General features: G+C 38.9%; 1 protein-coding gene across 1 annotated transcript; it reads right to left on the reverse strand.

Annotated features, from left to right (window-relative positions):
* Nucleotides 1-14,792: 14,792 nt before the first annotated feature.
* On the reverse strand, nucleotides 14,793-19,057 carry LOC132619430 (F-box/kelch-repeat protein At3g23880-like). Its single transcript, XM_060334339.1, has 3 exons — nucleotides 17,879-19,057; nucleotides 15,907-15,993; nucleotides 14,793-14,921 (listed from the first exon to the last, which is right to left on the reverse strand). The coding sequence occupies exons 1-3, from the start codon at nucleotides 19,055-19,057 to the stop codon at nucleotides 14,793-14,795; spliced, it is 1,395 nt and encodes a 464-aa protein (XP_060190322.1).
* Nucleotides 19,058-21,062: the final 2,005 nt, after the last annotated feature.

Here is a 21,062-nt window from a genome sequence, read left to right on the forward strand (position 1 = left end):
ATCCCAAGTCATCAATCCAACAATTCTAACATAGTTCATATAATCATCTTCAACAAACCCAATTATTATACTCCCAAGAATTCATCAATTCATAACTATAAATGATTGGGGAGTAGAAATATTACCTTTTGGGTAGTCACAACGAAATCAACACCCCCAAGTCCGATCTTGGGCTTAAAATGGCGACAACGACTTGTACTACACTTTTTCCTTCACGAGCTTTGGGATTCGGGGCCTTAAACTTGGTTGATTTTCTACTTTCTCTCTCTAATTTCCCTTCTCTCTCACTTCCTCTCTCTAAAATCTGGGTTTTGGAGGAAAAATGGGCTGTTAGGGTAATATTTTCTTTATATACCAAGGGGAAAATGGGTTGACCCAACTTGAAAACGGGTTGGGACCTTGCTGTCTTAAAACATCCATATCTCCTTATCCCGACGTCTCCTGTGAACCCACAACCTATGGTTGGAAAGGTTTTTCAATTATCTACAACTTTAGTTCTTTGAGTTTACCCAAATTCCCAAGTTATGATAGGGTTATGGCCTCCCGAAGTCAGGTGACCCGAAACGTATATACGGACCAAGATACGGTCACTGTTACGGTCCCGTAACACGAGATACGGACCGTAACTTGGTACCGTATCTTGGTGAAAATTTCCAGTGAGTTTCTGGAAATTTTCGGGACGTTACGGTCCACTGTTACGGACCGTAACACGAAATACGGCCCGTAACGTCGCTGTTACGCTGGCAGAATTTCCAGCGAACAGGCTTCAGTAAAATGGGCATAACTCTTTGCACAGATGTCCGTTTGACCCCCGTAAGATACCGTTGGAAAGCTATTTCAAAGGGCTACAACGTTCATCAAGGAAGTTTTCTCAAATTCCCAATGGATTTTCATGAAATGTGATTGGAAGTCAGACGTATCAAAAACTTAGCCGATTCTATAGGATTTCAAGTGCCTTACTATTAGCCATATTGAGACGATCATATCTCCTTGCTCCGATCTCTGATTGGCTTGATCCTTATATCGTTAGAAAGGTATTTCTACATACTACAACTTCATTGATAGTACCTTCCAAAATTCCAAACCGATCAAGGAGTTATCGCTGCCCGAAATAGGCCTATCAACCATTTTCGCAAAACGTTCAAACCTTCCATGTTTCCACTAGAACTCTAATGATATGAGCTTAAACTCAGTCCTAAAATGCGGGGTGTTACAATATCTCCCCCTTGGGATCATTCGTCCTCGAATGATGGGTCATGGTTAAGAATATGGCTAGACATGGCTTGATTACATGAACGTGAAGGAAACATGACATGAAACATGGAGACTGAATTAACATGACATGGTTACATGGAAACGTGAATACTGAGACATGAACATGGGCACTGGATAGCTGACATGAGCGTGGAACATGAGACATAGCATGACATGGGGCATGAAAACTGACATGACATAGTTTCTTGAAAACATCAGTGCCCAAACATGAGACATGAATAGCGAATACATGAACTCGAACGTTAAACGTGAGGCAGGAATACATAAGGGACATTATAACTCCTCTCCAAAATGTCATTAAGCCATCATTATGTCGATACTCGTAATTCTTGCCCGACACACAACGTATACCTTGCTTTCCTTAACAACTTTCGTCTCCTACCTCAAATGTCTTTGAAATCTCATTTAGAATCATTAAATATTACTCCTTACTTATCAACATGTCGTATACGTCATACCCTTCGTGGGTCTATTCGCGGTATGCTAACGGAGAAATTTCCAAGGTGTAACATCCTCCCCCTCTGTTGGAACATACGTCCCCAAATGATAACATTCAGGATTCTACAAAAATTTCGCCAGAGTTTCCCCTATAATATGGCACTACCAACCTGTCACAACAGCCCATAATATCATTGCCTCATAGGGCTACATCACAATAGCATTATATATTGGCCACACACGACCAAAAGCATGAAAAGAAAGCTTACATACCTCCAATTCTTGGTGCTTCATCATAAATCTCTTTTGTCTCACATTTGTGTAAAATTTCTGGAAATTCTGCGTCATTTTCAAACGCTTTTGTATCAACTTGACTTTCTCTATAACTTGGTAAGCCAAATCTGATCTTAACAACTCTGCTTCACCCACTTCTAACCAACCAATTGGTGATCTACACCTTCACCCATACAGAGCTTCAAATGGAGCCATCCCAATACTAGCATGGTAGTTATTTTTGTAAGTAAACTCAATAAGAGGCAGGTGGTCATCCCAATTACCATCGAAATCAAGGACACATGGTTACTGAACTGAATGAATACGTGACTACTAAACTGCTGAGATACTAAATTGAATGTCTATTGAACTGACTGAAGACTGGCTGACTGAATACTGAGCTAACTGAATACTGGATTAGGTGAATACTGAGCTGGCATAAATACGTGACTACTGGACTGATACCTGAGTACTAAGCTGACATAAATATCTGAGTATTGAACTAGCATGAATATCATAACATGAGATCTGAATAGTGTATCTGTCTGACCATTTGTCTGAGGGTGAAAAGCTGTGCTACGGTTCACCTCCGTACCCAAATCCTTTCTGAAAGGATTTTCAGAAGTTCGCTGTGACTGAGCACCAAAATCTGAAATAATGGACACTAGGGTCCCATACAATCCGGAAATTTCATTAACCTATGACTTGACATAATCTTCTTGTTCAATCTGTGGTCTTAACTGGCAAGAAGTGCGCTGACTTCGTAAGTCTGTCCACAATCACCGAAATTAAATCATACCTCCTAGCTGAACGAGGTGGACCTGATACAAAGCCCATATTGATCATTTCCCATTTCCAGACAGGAATATCAACATTCTGAGTCAAGTCACCAGGCCTCTGGTGTTCGGCTTTCACCTGCTGACAATTCGGGCACTTAGCTACAAAATCTGCCACATCCTTCTTCATATCGTTCCACCAGTAATTCTCCTTGATATCATGATATACCTTAGTGGAACCTGGTAAATGGAATACCTAGAGTTGTGAGCTTCTAACATGATTCGCTCTCTAAGCCCATCAACATCTGGAACGCATAATCTGCCTCGATATCTCAAAGTACCATTATCTCCCTCCTGTTCAAAAGTTAAGGCTTTCTATTCGTGAATCCCCTCTTTCATCTGCAGTAAGTAGAAATCACCAAACTGCTTCTCTCTAACTTAAATGACCAAGTAGGAATGCCATGTTCTGGGCAATAACTCCACCCACTTCGGAGTCTGAAAGTCGAATTCCTAGCTTGGAGAAGTAGTGAAATGCTTTCACCTTAGTTCTCTTGTCTGCCTAAAACATGAGTTGTACTTCCCATACTTGATTTTTTTTTTTTTTTTGAGATACTTCCTAAAATACTCATAGTACAGTTGTACGCTAAGTCTTTTACGAGCACCTTAGAGATTAGAGTCTTGTGCAATGGCACTACCTTTATGACACATAACTGGGCATGATCTCATAGCTTTTCTGTGATCGCCTAATCGATAGTAATTGAACTTGACACGATTCGTTCAACGATCATTTTACTCACTTCGGGTTTCCTCTAAGATGAGGCATATTTCTTATGGAGACTATCTCATTATGCCAACTTAACTGAACTGAGGTTCTTCATATCTCATACTAACCATTCAGGTCTTCAATTATCTCGCTGGACTTACTAGCGATTTATGCATCTCCCCCTTAGACCAAGGCTAACATCTTATACTTATAAATTCTTCTCTTCTGATGGGATTGCAATTAACATTTCTTATCTTCTGTAATTTCTTTGTATTCTACAACACTGACGATTTTTTTTTTTGACTCACATCTGAGCAATTTCTCATGGGGAAAAACTAAATTTACTTACATGAACGGGTTGCTACTGTATTCATAACTGGCATACTCCATCTTAATGACTTAACTCTGCTCACACTGTAAATATTAGGACAACCCCTTTTTGACAACTCTTAAAGGCTATTCTTCTGTAGTTTGCTCTTTTACGGCTTAGCTGATTTCTTCTTCCACTAATCACTCTACTCTGAACTTAACTTAAGCCCTTGGTTTCTAACACACATTCAGATGTATCCGAACTGTCACCCACTCAAGGTGTTCATCTGAATAGGGAATCAAATTATATTTCTCAAGGTTAGCCGCACTCGTAACTTAGTCAAATTTTATCATTACTATTTACATGGCTTTTCCAGACATATTACGAATTTATATCTTATTCTCCTTCTATTTCTAGGAAAATATTTGGCAGAGTTTCCTATGTATTTCTTACTATCCCAAAACCTGCACGCAGGAAATACCAACAATGCCTCACAAGGCCAACATATATACATATATCATATCATATCGTAGCCACACAGGGCTCCCAATTTTGACAACAGTATAGAAATGATGAACTTACCTCATATGTCCAACTCAAACTGTACCTGTTACACTTTCCTGTTTATTTTCCCTTTCAATCTTTAACTGCAGATAGAGTGGGTCCTGATGACCTCCGGTAGAAACCTGTCTACCACCACTCCTTTGAGATCCTCCATGATTTACCTTTCTCAAGAACATCATTATCATTCAACATACCATTCATTCCACTTTCAATAGCACTTGAAGTCTCATTCGTTACCAGTAAGTACTGCACAATTGTACCCCCTATGGGTAAACATCCTTACTTGGACCTTGAATTTTCTATTCATCTCCTGCACATTCGAAACGTACGTAATTCGAGAGGAAAAGAAGTTTCTTATTGCTCTAAGATTCATGGCACGATCTAGAGTAGAAAGAAATGAGACAATCCTGAATGTCTTGGTGGTCAACTGTTTATATGTATGGCGCGTACACACATATAAAAGTGACCCCACTGGACACGGTTTCATAGACTCCCTAAGACACTTGAACCTAGGCTCGGATACCAAGCTTTGTCACGCCCCGAACCATGGCCTAGACGTAACACGGCACTCGGTGCCTGACTACATGTGACCGAGCGAACCACATGACTTGCTGAATCATCATGATGCATAACATAAGAGGAATATAACGTGAATGCATGATGAGCCTTTATAAAACATAATAAGTCATAATACTTAATAAAGTACTTGTTTAAACATGAGTGAGCCAAAATGGCTATGCGACTTCCATTATCTGACATGACATAACTGTCTGTTCTAGTCTATGAAACCTCTATCATGAGTCTGACTGAAAAACATACTTACTGGGACAAGGCCCCCAGCATACCTTTAGATGCATAACTAATCATAAGATAAAAGTTGACTAAACCCCGAATGAGATGGGGCTCACAAATAAGCTGATACGAATGCTGTCCTACTGAGCAGATGTGTCGTCCTGTATATCAGTACCTGCATCGTGAAATGCAGGCCCCCGGGCAATAAAAAGGGGACGTCAGCACATTGAATGTACTGGTATGTAAAGCAACCGGAAGAAACAACATGGAACATGGAATAACATAGTAAGAACTGAAACTGAAAACTTGGACATGAACATGAACATGAGCATGAGCATGAGTACAAAATCATGAAATTTAAAACTGAAACTGAGTCCTGGAAGCATGAGATAGTCTGTAGTAATCTGTAATAATCTGTAATACCGACATAAACCACCACGGGGAGGAGCGTGGAGTCTGATCTCTGCCCGATCAGCTAAGCCATCTCGTACCTTGCCGGGGCACGAGACATGAACATAACATGAATGGATCCAAATCCCTCAATGGGGAACATATAAAGGAATCGTCCTACTGGGCGGAGCGATTCTTATCCTACGTTGGCATACGTAGTTTCAGGCTATCTGAGCCTTCTCGGTATTATTACAACTCCCAAACATGAAAATAATATAGTTGGCTAAGAAGCCCATGACTTTCGTGAATTAACTTGTACTTGTCTTGAAATCATGATTTCACGAAAGGACTTGTAAACATATTTTCATGAAATAACTTGTAAACTTGATCATGAGAAATACCATAATGCATAATCATACGTTTGTAGCTGACTTGAAAACATGCTTGTAATTTGTAAAATAACATTTTACAATTTCATATAAACATCATGAGAACACATGAGGAAGAATTCATGATTCATGGATTAAGCTAGGATTCCTAATGTCCGAAATGGAGGTTTAGGAACACAATAACGAACATATATACGGAATTCATGTACATACATACATACATAATTACGGGCTACCAATACATTGGGTTTAATGCCCTAGGAGTTGAACTTCATAGAATTTACTAAACGGATCATGGGAAAGAACATAGAAGTTCCCACATGTGGATGGAAGTTCTACATACCTTAACCTTCCGCTTTTGGGCGTATCACAATGTCCTTCACCCCCTTCAACTTCAATCTATAACATACAAGTCATAGTGATTCTATATTAGCAACAATATCCATGTTTTGTTCATCTAAGCATTTTATCAAACACTTAGTGGGCATGAAGCTCTATAACCCCCATTAATGGTGTTTTCTTCACCAAATCCCCATTCTTTTACTTCTAACAATTTCTACAGTCTCAATTAGATGCAATTAACATCATTCTTCATAATCCATATGAATACAACAATCCCAAGTCATCAATCCAACAATTCTAACATAGTTCATATAATCATCTTCAACAAACCCAATTATTATACTCCTAAGAATTCATCAATTCATAACTATAAATGATTGGGGAGTAGAAATATTACCTTTTGGGTAGTCACCACGAAATCAACACCGCCAAGTCCGATCTTGGGCTTAAAATGACGACAACGACTTGTACTACACTTTTTCCTTCACGAGCTTTGGGATTCGGGGCCTTAAACTTGGTTGATTTTCTACTTTCTCTCTCTAATTTCCCTTCTCTCTCACTTCCTCTCTCTAAAATCTGAGTTTTGGAGGAAAAATGGGCTGTTAGGGTAATATTTTCTTTATATACCAAGGGGAAAATGGGTTGACCCAACTTGAAAACGGGTTGGGACCTTGCTGTCTTAAAACATCCATATCTCCTTATCCCGACGTCTCCTGTGAACCCAAAACCTATGGTTGGAAAGGTTTTCAATTATCTACAACTTTCGTTCTTTGAGTTTTCCCAAATTCCCAAGTTATGATAGGGTTATGGCCTCCCGAAGTCAGGTGACCCGAAACGTATATACGGACCAAGATACGGTCACTGTTACGGTCCCGTAACACGAGATACGGACCGTAACTTGGTACCGTATCTTGGTGAAAATTTCCAGTGAGTTTCTGGAAATTTTCGGGACGTTACGGTCCACTGTTACGGACCGTAACACGAAATACGGCCCGTAACGTCGCCGTTACGCTGGCAGAATTTCCAGCGAACAGGCTTCAGTAAAATGGGCATAACTCTTTGCACAGATGTCCGTTTGACCCCCGTAAGATACTGGTGGAAAGCTATTTCAAAGGGCTACAACTTTCTTCAAGGACGTTTTCTCAAATTCCCAATGTATTTTCATGAAATTTGATTGGAAGTCAGACGTATCAAAAACTTAGCCGATTCTATAGGATTTCAAGTGCCTTACTATTAGCCATATTGAGACGATCATATATCCTTGCTCCGATCTCTGATTGGCTTGATCCTTATATCGTTAGAAAGGTATTTCTACATACTACAACGTCATTGATAGTACCTTCCAAAATTCCAAACCGATCAAGGAGTTATCGCTGCCCGAAAGAGGCCTATCAACCATTTTCGCAAAACGTTCAAACCTTCCATGTTTCCACTAGAACTCTAATGATATGAGCTTAAACTCAGTCCTAAAATGCGGGGTGTTACAGTATGAATGACAAAGGATGCTTCCTCACACCTAGGAGTCACCTTCCTCTCACCCACCATTGAAGCTTCCTCCAAGTTTCCTCACACCTTCTACCTACCTAGTTTTGGTCCTATAAATAGAGAAGCTTGTAAAGCTTTCTATCATCAGATATTAGATAATCACAGCACAACCAAGAAGAGTTGTGTAATATCCTTGAGAGATTTGTGAGGTGTCTTTTGAGAGTTTTTTTTTTTGTTAGAGCTTGTATGTCTCTTCTTTCTATTCTTGAAAGTAATAGAAGTATTTTTCTCTCATATTAGCTCGATACTCTAATTCCCCCCAACAAGTGGTATCAGAGCCAAGGTTCTGTCTGAGTATGCTCCGTGGTTGCAGCATAGTCTGAACTTCCACATCAGAAAAGAATTACCTTGGTGCTCCTGCATTAGCTGCCACGACACCGGTCAGTTTTGTAATTTTGAAAAATTGCAGTTTGGTCCCTCAATTGTTTTTTTGAAAATTATTCAGAAGGTGAAAAATGACCATTGACGAGTCAACTTCATCTTCTGGAGCTATGATTATGCTCACGGCTACCAACTACACGCTATGGAAACCTCGGATGGAAGATTTCCTCAGTTGTAAAGACCTTTTTTGATCCAATAGAGTTGAAGGGTATTAATCCTGACCCGCCCAAGTCAATAGAGTGGAAGATAATTAATAGAAAAACTATTGGTCAAATCCGACAATGGATTGACCATAGTGTCTTCCACCACGTTGCACAAGAAATCGACGCTTATGCCCTTTGGAAGAAGTTGGAAGACATGTACCAGGCCAAGACCGCTCGGAACAAGGCCCTTCTGATGAGACGCCTTGTCAATATGAAGCTCAAAAGTGGAACTTCTGTTGCCGAACATACTAGTGAGTTCCAGAGTCTGGTAAATCAATTATCTTGTGTAGAAATGCCACTTGGAGACGAAATGCAATCTCTACTACTTCTTAGTTCCCTTCCTGATAGTTGGGAAACACTAGTTGTGACTCTCAGCAACTCAGCCCCAGATGGCAAACTTACCATGTCTGTGGTCAAGGATGCATTGTTCAATGAAGAGGCAAAAAGGAAAGACATGAGCACAGATCAGACTCATGCCCTTGTGACGGAGAATCGAGGAAGATCACAAGGAAAACAACAAAGAAACAGTAGAGGAAAATGGCAAAGTAGAGGCAAAAGTCGGGGGAGATCATCGGATGGCCGGAAACCTTCTTATGCCTGCCACCATTGTGGTATAGAGGGTCACATGAAGAAGAATTGCTACAAATGGCTAGAGGAGCAAGGCAAGAGCAGTTCTCAACCGAAGAACAAGGGTGGTGAAGCGCTCATCATAGTCTCAGGTGATGTAGCGTACTGTACTACCCATGATGAGACATGCCTTCACGTCTCAAGAGAAGACACGGAATGGGTGGTAGATACTGCAGCATCCTACCACGTAACTCCCCACATGCACTACTTCACAACATACAAAGCTGGAGACTTTGGAGCGGTGAAGATGGGGTAATTCCAGTTCCTCTGGAATAGCCGGAATTGGTGATGTACAAATAAAGATAGGTACCGGGAGCACAATCACTTTGAAGGATGTCAGACATGTGCCAGATCTTCGGCTCAATCTCCTGTCAGTGGTATCTCTTGACAAACAAGGGTATGAAAACCATTTTAGTAGAGGCACATGGAAAATATCAAAGGGCGTTTTGACAATCGCTCGAGGACATATTTGTGGCACATTGTACAAAACGCATTTGAGAATTTGTACAGACAGCCTTAACATTGCAGAGGAGGCTTCTCAGGATTTATGGCACCAGAGACTCGGCCACATGAGCGAGAAAGGGTTGACTACCTTGATGAAGAAGAATCTTATAAATGTTGACAAGAACGCTGCACTGTGTCCTTGCAATCATTGTCTTTTCGGTAAGCAACACAGAGTGTCATTTAATTTTACTTCAACAAAAAGATCAGAGTTGTTAAGTTTGGTACACTCTGATGTCTGCGGTCCTATGGAGGTTGAATCACTCGGTGGAAGCAGATATTTTCTGACTTTTATCGATGATGCTTCTCGGAAAGTGTGGGTGTATTTCCTGAAGACGAAGGACCAGGTGTTCGAGTGCTTCAAGTCATTTCACGTCTTGGTGGAACGTGAAACAGGAAAGAAGCTGAAATGTCTCCGATCTGATAATGGAGGCGAGTATACTTCCAAGGTGTTCGATGCATATTGCAGAGCATATGGCATTCGACATGAGAAGTCAGTACCGCGCACCCCTCAGCACAATGGTGTTGCTGAAAGAATGAACCGGACTATCATGGAGCGTGTCCGGAGCATGCCGAACATGGCTAAACTTCCAAAGCCATTTTGGGGAGAAGCAGTCAATACCGCATGTTATCTCATCAACCGATCACCTTCAGTACCACTTAACTTTGAAGTTCCAGAGAGGCTATGGACAGGTAAGGATCCTACATACTCACATCTTAAAGTATTTGGGTGTTCATCATATGCACATGTATCCAAAGAGCTCAGACAGAAGCTTGATGCGAGAACTATCCCATGCATTTTCATTGGCTACGGAAATGAAGAGTTTGGATACAGGTTATGGGATCCTAAGGAGAAAAAAGTGATCAGAAGTAGGGACGTTGTGTTTCACGAAAATTTGACAATAGAAGACATTGAAAAATCCACGATGTCTCAGAAGTCAAATGAGGGTGCTCAAGTTTCAAATGAAGCACCAGAATTGTTCTTAAGAAATAATGACGAAGTACCAGAAGAAAACTCAGAAGCAGAAGAAGATGAGGAGACAGAAGAGAGTGTTGAGCAAGGGGAGCCACAACCCACCTCACCAGAACCATCACACGATACAGATGATGGTAGTTCTTCTCAGATGGTTCCAACTGCTCGTAGATCTGAACGAGGCCATATACCATAAAAAAGGTACTCATCATCTGAATACCTTTTTCTTACTGAAGATGGAGAACCGGAGAGTTTTCAAGAAGCTATGTCTCATAAGGATAAAGCAAAATGGCTGATAGCAATGCAGGATGAGTTAGAATCTCTACAGAAAAATCAAACTTATGAGATCGTAGAACTTCCTAAAGGGAAGAAGGCACTGAGAAACAAATGGGTGTTCAAGTTAAAGAAGGATGCAAGCGGACAAGTGGTGAAACACAAAGCTCGGTTGGTTGTCAAAGGGTTCCAACAGAAGAAAGGAATTGATTTTGATGAGATCTTTGCACCAGTTGTCAAAATGACCTCAATCCGAGTTATACTTGGCTTGGCAGCAAGTATGAACTTCGAGCTTGAACAGATGGATGTGAAGACAGCATTTCTTCACGGAGATTTGAAAGAAGAAATCTATATGCAGCAGCCAGAAGGTTTTGAGGTTTCAAGTGATAATCTCGTGTGCAAGCTATCTAAAAGCTTGTATGGTTTGAAACAGGCACCAAGGCAGTGGAATAAGAAGTTTGACTCATGCATGAAGAGTCAAGGCTACAAGAAGACTACTGCGGATGAGTGTGTATACATCAAGAAACTTCCAGACGGTACCTTCATTGCTCTTCTACTATATGTAGATGACATGTTGATCGTTGGGAAAGATCAAATAAAGATAAACCAACTGAAGAAAGAACTCTCTAAGTCTTTTGATATGAAAGACTTAGGACCAGCTCAACAGATTCTTGGGATGCAGATCACTCGAGACAGGAAGAATCGCAAGTTATGGCTATCTCAAGAGAAGTACATTGAACGGGTACTTGAGAGATTCAACATGAATAATACCAAACCAGTTAGTGTTCCACTTGCGAATCACTTCAAGTTGATCAAAAGAACATGTCCCACATCCAAGGAAAAGATCGGGGAGATGTCAGCGGTGCCCTATTCTTCAGCAGTTGGAAGTCTGACGTATGCCATGGTATGCACACGGCCAGATATCGCTCATGCAGTGGGTACAGTGAGTCGTTTTCTTTCTAACCCCGGGAAGGAGCATTGGGAGGCAGTCAAATGGATTCTCAGATACTTGAAGGGTACCACGAAGTTATGTCTTTGCTACGGAGGAGCTGATCCAGTCTTGGAAGGCTATACAGATGCTGATATGGCCGGAGATATTGATAGTAGAAAATCTACTTCAGGATATATCTACACTTTTGCAGGGGGAGCTGTTTCTTGGCAATCAAGATTGCAGAAGTGTGTCGCTTTATCTACAACAGAAGCAGAATACATTGCTGCCGCTGAAGCTGGTAAAGAAATGTTATGGCTAAAGCGCTATCTCCAAGAACTTGGGATCCAGCAGAAAGAGTACAAGATACATTGTGACAGTCAAAGTGCTCTAGACTTGAGCAAGAACTCCATGTACCATTCCCATACAAAACATATTGATGTTCGGTATCATTGGATACGCGAGACGATTGATCAACAACTGTTGAGACTAGTGAAGATCAACACAAAGGAGAATCCATCAGACATGTTGACAAAGGTGGTGACACGAGATAAGCTAGAACTATGCAGAGACATAGTCGGGATGCTTGTTCTGAATATGCCTGGAAGGAGAGAATTGAAGAAATTTTCAGGACATATCCTAGCACTTTCTATGAAGCTTCCTCCAAATGTATGAATGACAAAGGATGCTTCCTCACACCTAGGAGTCACCTTCCTCTCACCCACCATTAAAGCTTCCTCCAAGCTTCCTCACACCTTCCACCTACCTAGTTTTGGTCCTATAAATAGAGAAGCTTGTAAAGCTTTCTATCATCAGATATTAGATCATCACAGCACAACCAAGAAGAGTTGTGTAATATCCTTGAGAGATTTGTGAGGTGTCTTTTGAGAGTTTTTTTTTGTTAGAGCTTGTATGTCTCTTCTTTCTATTCTTGAAAGTAATAGAAGTATTTTTCTCTCATATTAGCTCTATACTTTAATTACCCCAACACATATTTCCTCTTACGATAAGCATGCAATTATTTATTGCGGTACATTATTTTCTCTTTGCTCTATCTATCCTGTATAAAAGTCGTGCTTCTATTACCTCTTTAGACATCAACATACTTTTGAAGCTATTTTCACCAGGAATAAGCTTCAAAATCCTGCAAGACCAGTGACTGCTCCGTCATTTTAACTCCTCCCCAACCTCTTCTCTAAAAACAGAAAAGTGACAAGAGAAAAGGAAAAAAGAAAAAGATCCTTAGAATCAGATCTAAATGAACCCGGAACAGACCGTTGGGTAGCGATTCAGTAATCAAGTTTCAGCCTTCGAGAAAAATGTCAGATCATCTCCCTGAAGAACTGATGAGCCAAATACTCTCAAGGCTAGCATCAAAATCTCTTATCTGTGTATAAAAATCGGGCAACTCCCCACTATCTTTAACATATCTAGCTAGAAAGATACGATAACCGCTCAAGTACGTAGGTACCTAACGGGGGAACTCTTTGAACTTTGAGATTCAGAAGAAACCTATAAGATTGGAAGATCGAGGAGCTCCAAAACACATGAAAGGAACATCACAATTTAAGAGCAAAACCAGACCAGGCTTCTTGGAAATGGAATGGGGAGGGGAATGAAATTTTTGGGATCTCCTTCTACCGCATACTACCGAGGAAACAGCATATATTGTTTTCTTACCTATCAGTATCGACTTTAACGGGGTCGTTTGATTAACAAATTAGTTATGCACAGATGAAACTGTAAGGATCGTTATGTGGTGATTTTTGAAACTGAAAAATCACCACGTAAACGATCGTTTATGTGGTGACTAATAATGAAAGGACAGTTATGTGGTGATTAATAACGAAAGGGATTGTTATATGGTGATTAATAACCAATGGATTAAAAGTTGAATGCCCGTTTGTAAATACACACATTCTTATTCCACATTTTATCTTGCAACACTAAGAGACAAATAAAACATAGATTTGCATCACTAACTTACAGGTTCAGTAAACATTTGCACAAGAGTAAAGGATTGACGATTTTATTTCAGTTAATCTTAAGGTTAACAAAAAGGTACAAAAGTCAGACATTAATAAGCATATTAAAAGCTCATACTTCTGCCATCTTACCTTTGGGGAAAAGGAAATTACTTTGCTTTCATGTCCTTGCTTCCATGTTCGATGCATTTTGTTCCTTGATTCATATTAAACGTGCGATTTAACGAGATCACATACAGCAGTCTTTAAGGTCGCACAAGAGAGATTAGATTCAGTTAAGATGTAGCAAAAAAGTGAAGCATGAGAGCGTAAAAACCAGAAGCAAATTGGAAAGAACTACTAAGTAGGGTCAAGGTTAAAAAGTGTGGCAGATTTTCAATATAACTGTATTGGAAACTTAGCAACGGAAGCAGGCCAAGGGTTAGAAAAGGCAATAGGTCGCTAAAGATTAATTTTGTTAGCTCCGTCGATACAACTACTAAATTCACTTATTTCAGAACAGCAAAGTTTTAAGTGCAATTAGAATTTTGAAAGGTACAAAGGTCAAAACTACCACAATAGCTAAAAACAAAGACAAAAATAGGCCTTATTCGCTTTATCTTATTAACATTTTAAGCATAAAAAGATTGGACAAACATGATATATGAAACTCATAAAGAACTAATTGGTAGCATTTCCTTATTGTTTCATAATCTAGCATCTTATAGTTGCACTACTTTTACTTCCTTATTTGAAAAGTAAATTACTTAGGCAAGGCAAAACCATAAAAGGGAAGAAAGACATGAAAGGGTAAATCCACATCTTATATTTATTAGGAGATATTTGAGTTTTAATAAAGAAGATAACTTTCCTTTAATGGCATTCCAATAATAGCAAGAAGAAATTATGGGCTAGTAGGTGAAGATATGTCAGTAGGTGACCAGAAGGTGTTGTTTTCCTCCCACCATGTCGTGCTTCTTCTCTTGCTCTCACAGATCTAATTGAAGAGAGGACATTTTTCTGGTTTCAACGATGTCTTTTCAAGAATAACTCAACACAGTAAAAACTAAATAGGTCAAACTTCTCTATGCCAGGTCTCCAGCTGATACAAAGAAAATGCACATCAGCAAAGCAGGATGGAGCAGATCATTAAGTTTCTGGAGACTCTTTAAAAGCAATCCATTAATCCAGGTAACACCAAACATATCAGTAAACTTTCAGTTCACATCATCAAGATGCAAACAGATAGGTCAGTCAATTATGCATACGTGGAAGCATCAACGATCTGGCTACTATAACATTAATGAGACAAACCAGCAATTATTGAAGAATACAATTTACCATATCAGCTTCAGAAAATGACACCAGAATTAGGAATACGAGAATACAGCGTGTCATAATACACCTAAAATCCCAAGATGATCGGATAACCACTTTTTTTCGTGGTGTCTGGGTCAACTTGCGGGGACCTCAAGTACCTGCTACCTCCCACAAGCACAGGTACTAAGTAACTTTGTCCCACAAGGCTTATAGGAAAAGTTCACGTGGAATTTTTTCATTACTATAATTTCAACTTGAGGTCTCGGTTCTCCATTCACTTCATTGACCGCTACATCACATCCTCAGGTGCAATGATAGGGTAACCAATTTGAAAGAAAGATGACAAAAGGTTCCTTTTTTTGAAGTGACAACAAAGATTTACTTAGAGTTAGCATATTTTGAATAGCTTCTGTAGTGGTAACTGTTACTATACAGCAAAAAGCTCAAAATTTCCTCTGTTCCAGCGAAAACAATTAATTAGTGCAACACTAAAGCATTGTTAGCAATAGTTTTCCAGACACATTACAGTGCCAACAGACAACAGTTCCCTGGGACCCAAGTCAGAACTAAGCACTCCAAACTACAAGCTGGTACTAACACCACATGAAGAGAACTGACTAAAGAATATACCGAGGGAGGATTCAGCGACATGGGTTGCCTGAGAAACTGAATATTGATTGGAAGCCATTTTGCGCACCATGACGTTACTGCTACTTTTCCGCCGACGTCCGTATCGTTCTTCAATTTCAAACCACATGTAAGAATCTGATTTCAATATATTCTCTTTCAAAAAAAAAAAAACCATAAAGCCAAATTTCTTTTTGTAAAGGGTTACAAAATCGACTCACTCTGTTTGCATGTAACAGGCGGCTACATTACTTCAGCATTTGTCCCATGCTCAGGGCACTTCCACATGGCCTTGACATAACCACCAAAATATCGAGAAAAGTCTACACCAATAGCTTCCTGAGACATGTTTCCAGTGGTTCAGAGATGGTAAATCCAGCTTGAAGCTTCATATGAATTTGACCACAGCCATGAACTGCTCATTAAATTCTTCAATCAAACCCCTTTCAAATTTCACCCTCCCAGTCCAAGAGGTGTAGATGTTGCTAAACTGGAATTCGCCTTGACATCAAACATCTAAATATGGTTATAGGGCAATGTCAGTGTAACAAGTAACTACTAGTTCTCTCTAAGATTGGATCTGTCAACACAAAACATGTTTGGCAAGATACAGTGAATTTTATCGCAGAGATAAGACAAGGTTCCGTGTGCATTTACTACCTCGATGCAAACATACACAGAAATAGAAAATTTGTTATTTCATTAGGGTGTTTTCTACTAATTTGCATGGTCTCATTAAGTTTGATAATCGCGATATCTAAATCTCTCTTGGTTGATGAATCATTTTGTGAAGAATTTTGATTACGCAATAAGTTTTTGTGTTAGAGTTGTGAAATCACAGATCACATTTTGATGGTCCATATATGGAACAAATCCTCTCAAGGCTCCCATCCAAATCTCTTCTCATATTCAAGTGTGTATGAAAGTCATGGAACTCTTTAATCTCAAGCCCTGAATTCATTCAGCTATACTCAACAAACGATTCTCTCAAAAACCCAACAAATACAATTGTTAAATACTTCTCAAAACCTCAAAAGAAGGAATATTATTCTGTCCGATCTAGAAATGTATCATTCTGTGTTGACACCGACAAACAAATAAGATCCAGTTTCAATGACACAATGAGTCATTATTTTAGGATTCCGGATTCTTGCAAGAGCATCCTCTGTTTGTCTGATAATTTATTTGGATATGCACATGTTTTAGTATTATGGCACCCTGCAATTAACAGATGCCTCTGCCTCCCAATGCATCCTCTTAATCGGGATCGCACAGGAACATATTTGTTTGTGTTTGGTTTTGGCTTTGATATGAAAAGCAAAGATTACAAGGTTGTGAAGATGACCTATGTTTAAAGTTGAGGTGCATATGCGGTGCCACCTAAAATTGAAACTTTGGCAGTTAGTCTTGGAATTTGGAAGCAATTTGATGGCTTTATTCGAGAGAGTTGCGCGGTGAAGTACTTTTATTCACAAGCTGTTGTTCATGGGAAAGTCCACTGGATCAGATTTTCGGTCGAAGCCTGTAGCTGGACTATTCAATTTGAATGAGTATGGCATACCGCTCTGCATAAAACCTCAAACTAGTGATCAATGATCTTTTCGTTTAGATGAGTAAAACCAATATGGTCTCAAAACAAGTGCCAAAAATGTATAAGGAAAGAAATTTCTGACAGTAAAAGGAACTCATACTTAATATGATAAACTAGGAGTAACTTTGCAACAAAGCAATACTTGAAAAGGCAGAAATGGAACAGTATAATGAACAATTCCAGGATTGCAAATGAAATGCATACTGAAACAGATTACATTCACTACTAGCAAACTAACAATGTCAACATGGCCAGGATGAAATGGCCACTCTATAAGTTGATGAAATGGTTAAATTCTCACAAATTATACAGCACAATAAGCTTTCATAAATACAACACATTGGACATCAAAGTATAAGGCTGCTAATAGAAAAGACTGCTTTCTTCTGAAAAGGGACTTCAACAACAACATCAAAGAAAATTTGGAAAGCTAAATGAGAGAGAGTTGGGCAAAACAATTCATAGATGCTTCTGGTTATTATTGGTATTTGACACTACAAAGAACAAGGTCCAGCTAACAGCACAACAAACTTCTTCTCAACTCACTGTCTTTTCCTCTCCCAATTGGTGCATCCTCTAATCCGAAGTTTATCCCAATTCTGTAACATCGTCTCAGTTGCCACTTCAGCATACAACTTCAGCATCAGAAGGATCAGTTGTAGCCCCACTGCTTCCATCAAGCAACACTAGACTCTCAATGTATTTGCTCAAGAAGAATGAATAACGCTCACCATAGATATCAAGATCCTTCCATTCCATGCTCTCGGGATTATATGATAAAAGATCTCCATTATACTCCATCACCAGAGATTCCCCATTTCCCCTAAACCCAATAGCTTGTGAAATCCCTCCCTCCAGAACCAGTACAAACTTCTTAGTCCATGACTCCAATTCACCATATTGGTTCATAACCCAAACAGCACAGCGATCCCACGATTCATCACAATCCCAGCATGTTTCGAACCAAATCATAGAAATTTGACCCCCACACAAACTTACAGACAAATCTGTAGGAGAAACATGAATTAGCTCTCGTGGCAAACCTATTTCACTAAATTTCTCTTCACTCAGATCAAAAACCAACAGGCTATTAGTGAATTCCCCACCTTCATTCTCAGTATAGGAAATCCAATGAATAGCCCCACTTAAATAGGCACTAGTATAGAAACGCTCAATAATTTTACAATGAATGTCCTTTGAGTTAACTGTTTTCCACAAACCAGTGCTTAAACTGTAGACCTCAACTTTAGGAGGCAGTACTGTATTAGCACCATGATTGTCATGCAAATAGGCTATCCTCACCACTTTATGATCATGGGTTTTCTGATCAAACCCAAATCCAAGGCAGATGTGAGGGCTGTATGAACCAAACTGAACATGAGGGTTAGGGAGGGTGATACTTCTGCGAATAGCGGGGTTCCAGAGAATGATTGTATATGTTTCTTCCACGATATCATCAGAAAGGCAAAACAGACCATTACAGAAACCCACAACTCTAAAGTGGTGCCCAGACCTAGTCTTGAAGGGAAACTTGAGTTCTTTAACAAGGGTCAGATTTTCGGTTTTTGAAGGGTCAAAGTAGACTGAGTAGTGTTCTTGGTTCCTGGATTCCAAGGAGAAGTGACGAAGGAGGATTAGGGGAGTGGCATTAGAAGTGATCGATAGGGAGTGAGATAAGTGAGTGGAGATGAAATCTTGAGAAGAAATGAGAGAACACCATTGATTCGATACACACCTGAATCGTAAAATGCTTTCTACAGGCAGCCTGCAAAAGATTTCATGCAGAACGCTATCAGGCAAATAGTCCGACATCCTATGTAGAAGACACAAACCCTAGCTATTTCTGAAGGAAAAGCTCCCAGTTCTTCTACTTTTTGAGAACTGAGAGAAATAGTTTATACCGATGGAGTACTGAACAAAAAAGACAACACGTATTTTCTTTGACATCGGGAACTCAGAAAAAGAAAAAAAAAAAGAAGGGCAAATAGTAGTAGTAACTACTTTGAAAGTCAAATATTAGCCACCAATTTAAAAAGTTATTACTACTACCTCAGTTTTATTTTATGTGAGACAATTCAGAGTATAAAGGTCAAATTATTTAATTTTTTATGTGAATTCGGACGTATATTAAATCTTCAAGAAATTTCAAATAAAATTTACATATTAAGAAGTTACTTAAATAGTATTAAAAATCACAGTAATTCATAAATCAAATTATTTATAAAGAATATAAAAAAGACCGCTCAAAAAGAAAAATTTCTTAACTCTGCAAATGCTCAACTCAATTTAATTTTTATACTCGGCAAACAAATTTATGCTCAAATGGAAGGAGGGGTAGGTCCATTACTCTAGCCTATCTCTTATTTTTCTAAGAAAACAAATATTAGAATGCCTATTGAATTCTTTTTCCAAACATTGGATTCTAACAAGACTAATACGATCAAGGACGCTTAAGGAGATGATAAGGTAGAGAATCAAACTCCCACCGGAAGTTGAGAATGCCAACCAATTGGGATACTATGAAAACCCTTCAGACCATATTTTGACTTGTATTGCTTAATAATTGGATATAGGCATGGTTGTATTTAAATGTAAAATTATATGAAGTTCGGATGCCATAACACCATTGAGTGACTAATAAAGAAGATATTAAGAGGTTATCTTCTACTTATAGATGTGTGCCACTAATGTAGAAATTTAAAAAGTATAAGCAAAACAGTTACAATTATGCGTTCACATTCGCTGACACCTAAGATTATCCATAATAATTCTAGGGTATTGATCCTCGAGAAAAAATGTTAGATCAATAGTTATTTTGAAGAAGGGTTAAAACCATTTTATACTATTGAATTTGTTTCAAAATGATCGTCCATCCGCTTATTGGCTCCAAAAAACTCTCACTCTCTCTCTCTGCTTATTACTCCTTATTTTGATCGAGTTCTGTTGGAGTTTTAGGTGGTGATTTACCGTTTAGTGATAGCGTCGGCGTTCGTCTAAAACCAGCTGAAGATGATACGACAAAGAGACATGTTGGAGTGTATGGGGCGGGTTGGATAGATTGGGTTAGGTCTTTTTTCATAACAGTTGTAAATAATTAGTTTGATGTGTTTGGCTAGCAAAAATTACCAGTTATAGCCTGTTTTGGCAAGCTTCTTAAAGGTTGAATGCACTTCGACAATTTGTCACTTTTTTCTACTAAATAATTTGGAAAGTATTACGAGTTATAGTCTGTTTTGGCAACCTTCTTGAAGGTTAGAAGCACTTCAAGAACACCTTTTCTACTAATAATTAGGAAAAAATCGTGAGTTATAACCTGTTATGGCAACCTTCTTGAAGATTAAAAGCATTTTTTTCCTCAAAATCTCTTTTTTTTTTCCAGATAAAAGAAAATGCTTTTGACGAGCAGTAGAAACAATTTTTTGTTGTTAAGAAGAAACTACAAATTTCTACTTCTTCCTAGAAGTAGTATCTTTATCATAAATTATATTTATAAAACTATCCCAAATTAATTTAACGCATATTTAATAATTCAATTAAATACAAACTCTTTTTATTTTTTTGGTTTTCACATTAAATATTTTCTCTATGTAAACAGCCCTACTTCTAAAACGAGCCATGATACTTGTCCTTTTTCACAATTTGACATTTAAAGCACTAAGATTGACCAAAGTTAAAACACAAATTGCTTTTCTCCAAAAATGCTTTTCTAAAAGTTTGTTTCGATAAAACTGCTTATCGAAATAAGTTATGACAACTTAGAGTTATACCTATTGACGAGCCAATAGAAGGTGTTTTTCCCCCCCAAAAAAAAAAAAAA

This window comes from Lycium barbarum, chromosome 11 (genome assembly GCF_019175385.1).
Source record: "Lycium barbarum isolate Lr01 chromosome 11, ASM1917538v2, whole genome shotgun sequence".
In the NCBI taxonomy this organism is placed as follows: domain Eukaryota; kingdom Viridiplantae; phylum Streptophyta; class Magnoliopsida; order Solanales; family Solanaceae; genus Lycium; species Lycium barbarum.

Excerpts from the sequence above, each read along its gene's own strand:
- LOC132619430 (XM_060334339.1), bottom strand. The coding sequence starts at position 19,057 with ATGTCGGACTATTTGCCTGATAGCGTTCTGCATGAAATCTTTTGCAGG. Across the intron at positions 15,994-17,878 it reads ATCCTTCTGATGCTGAAGTT|GAAGCTATTGGTGTAGACTT; the intron begins GTATGCTGAAGT and ends AACATGTCTCAG. Across the intron at positions 14,922-15,906 it reads AGCATGGGACAAATGCTGAA|TTTACTGATATGTTTGGTGT; the intron begins GTAATGTAGCCG and ends GTGAACTGAAAG.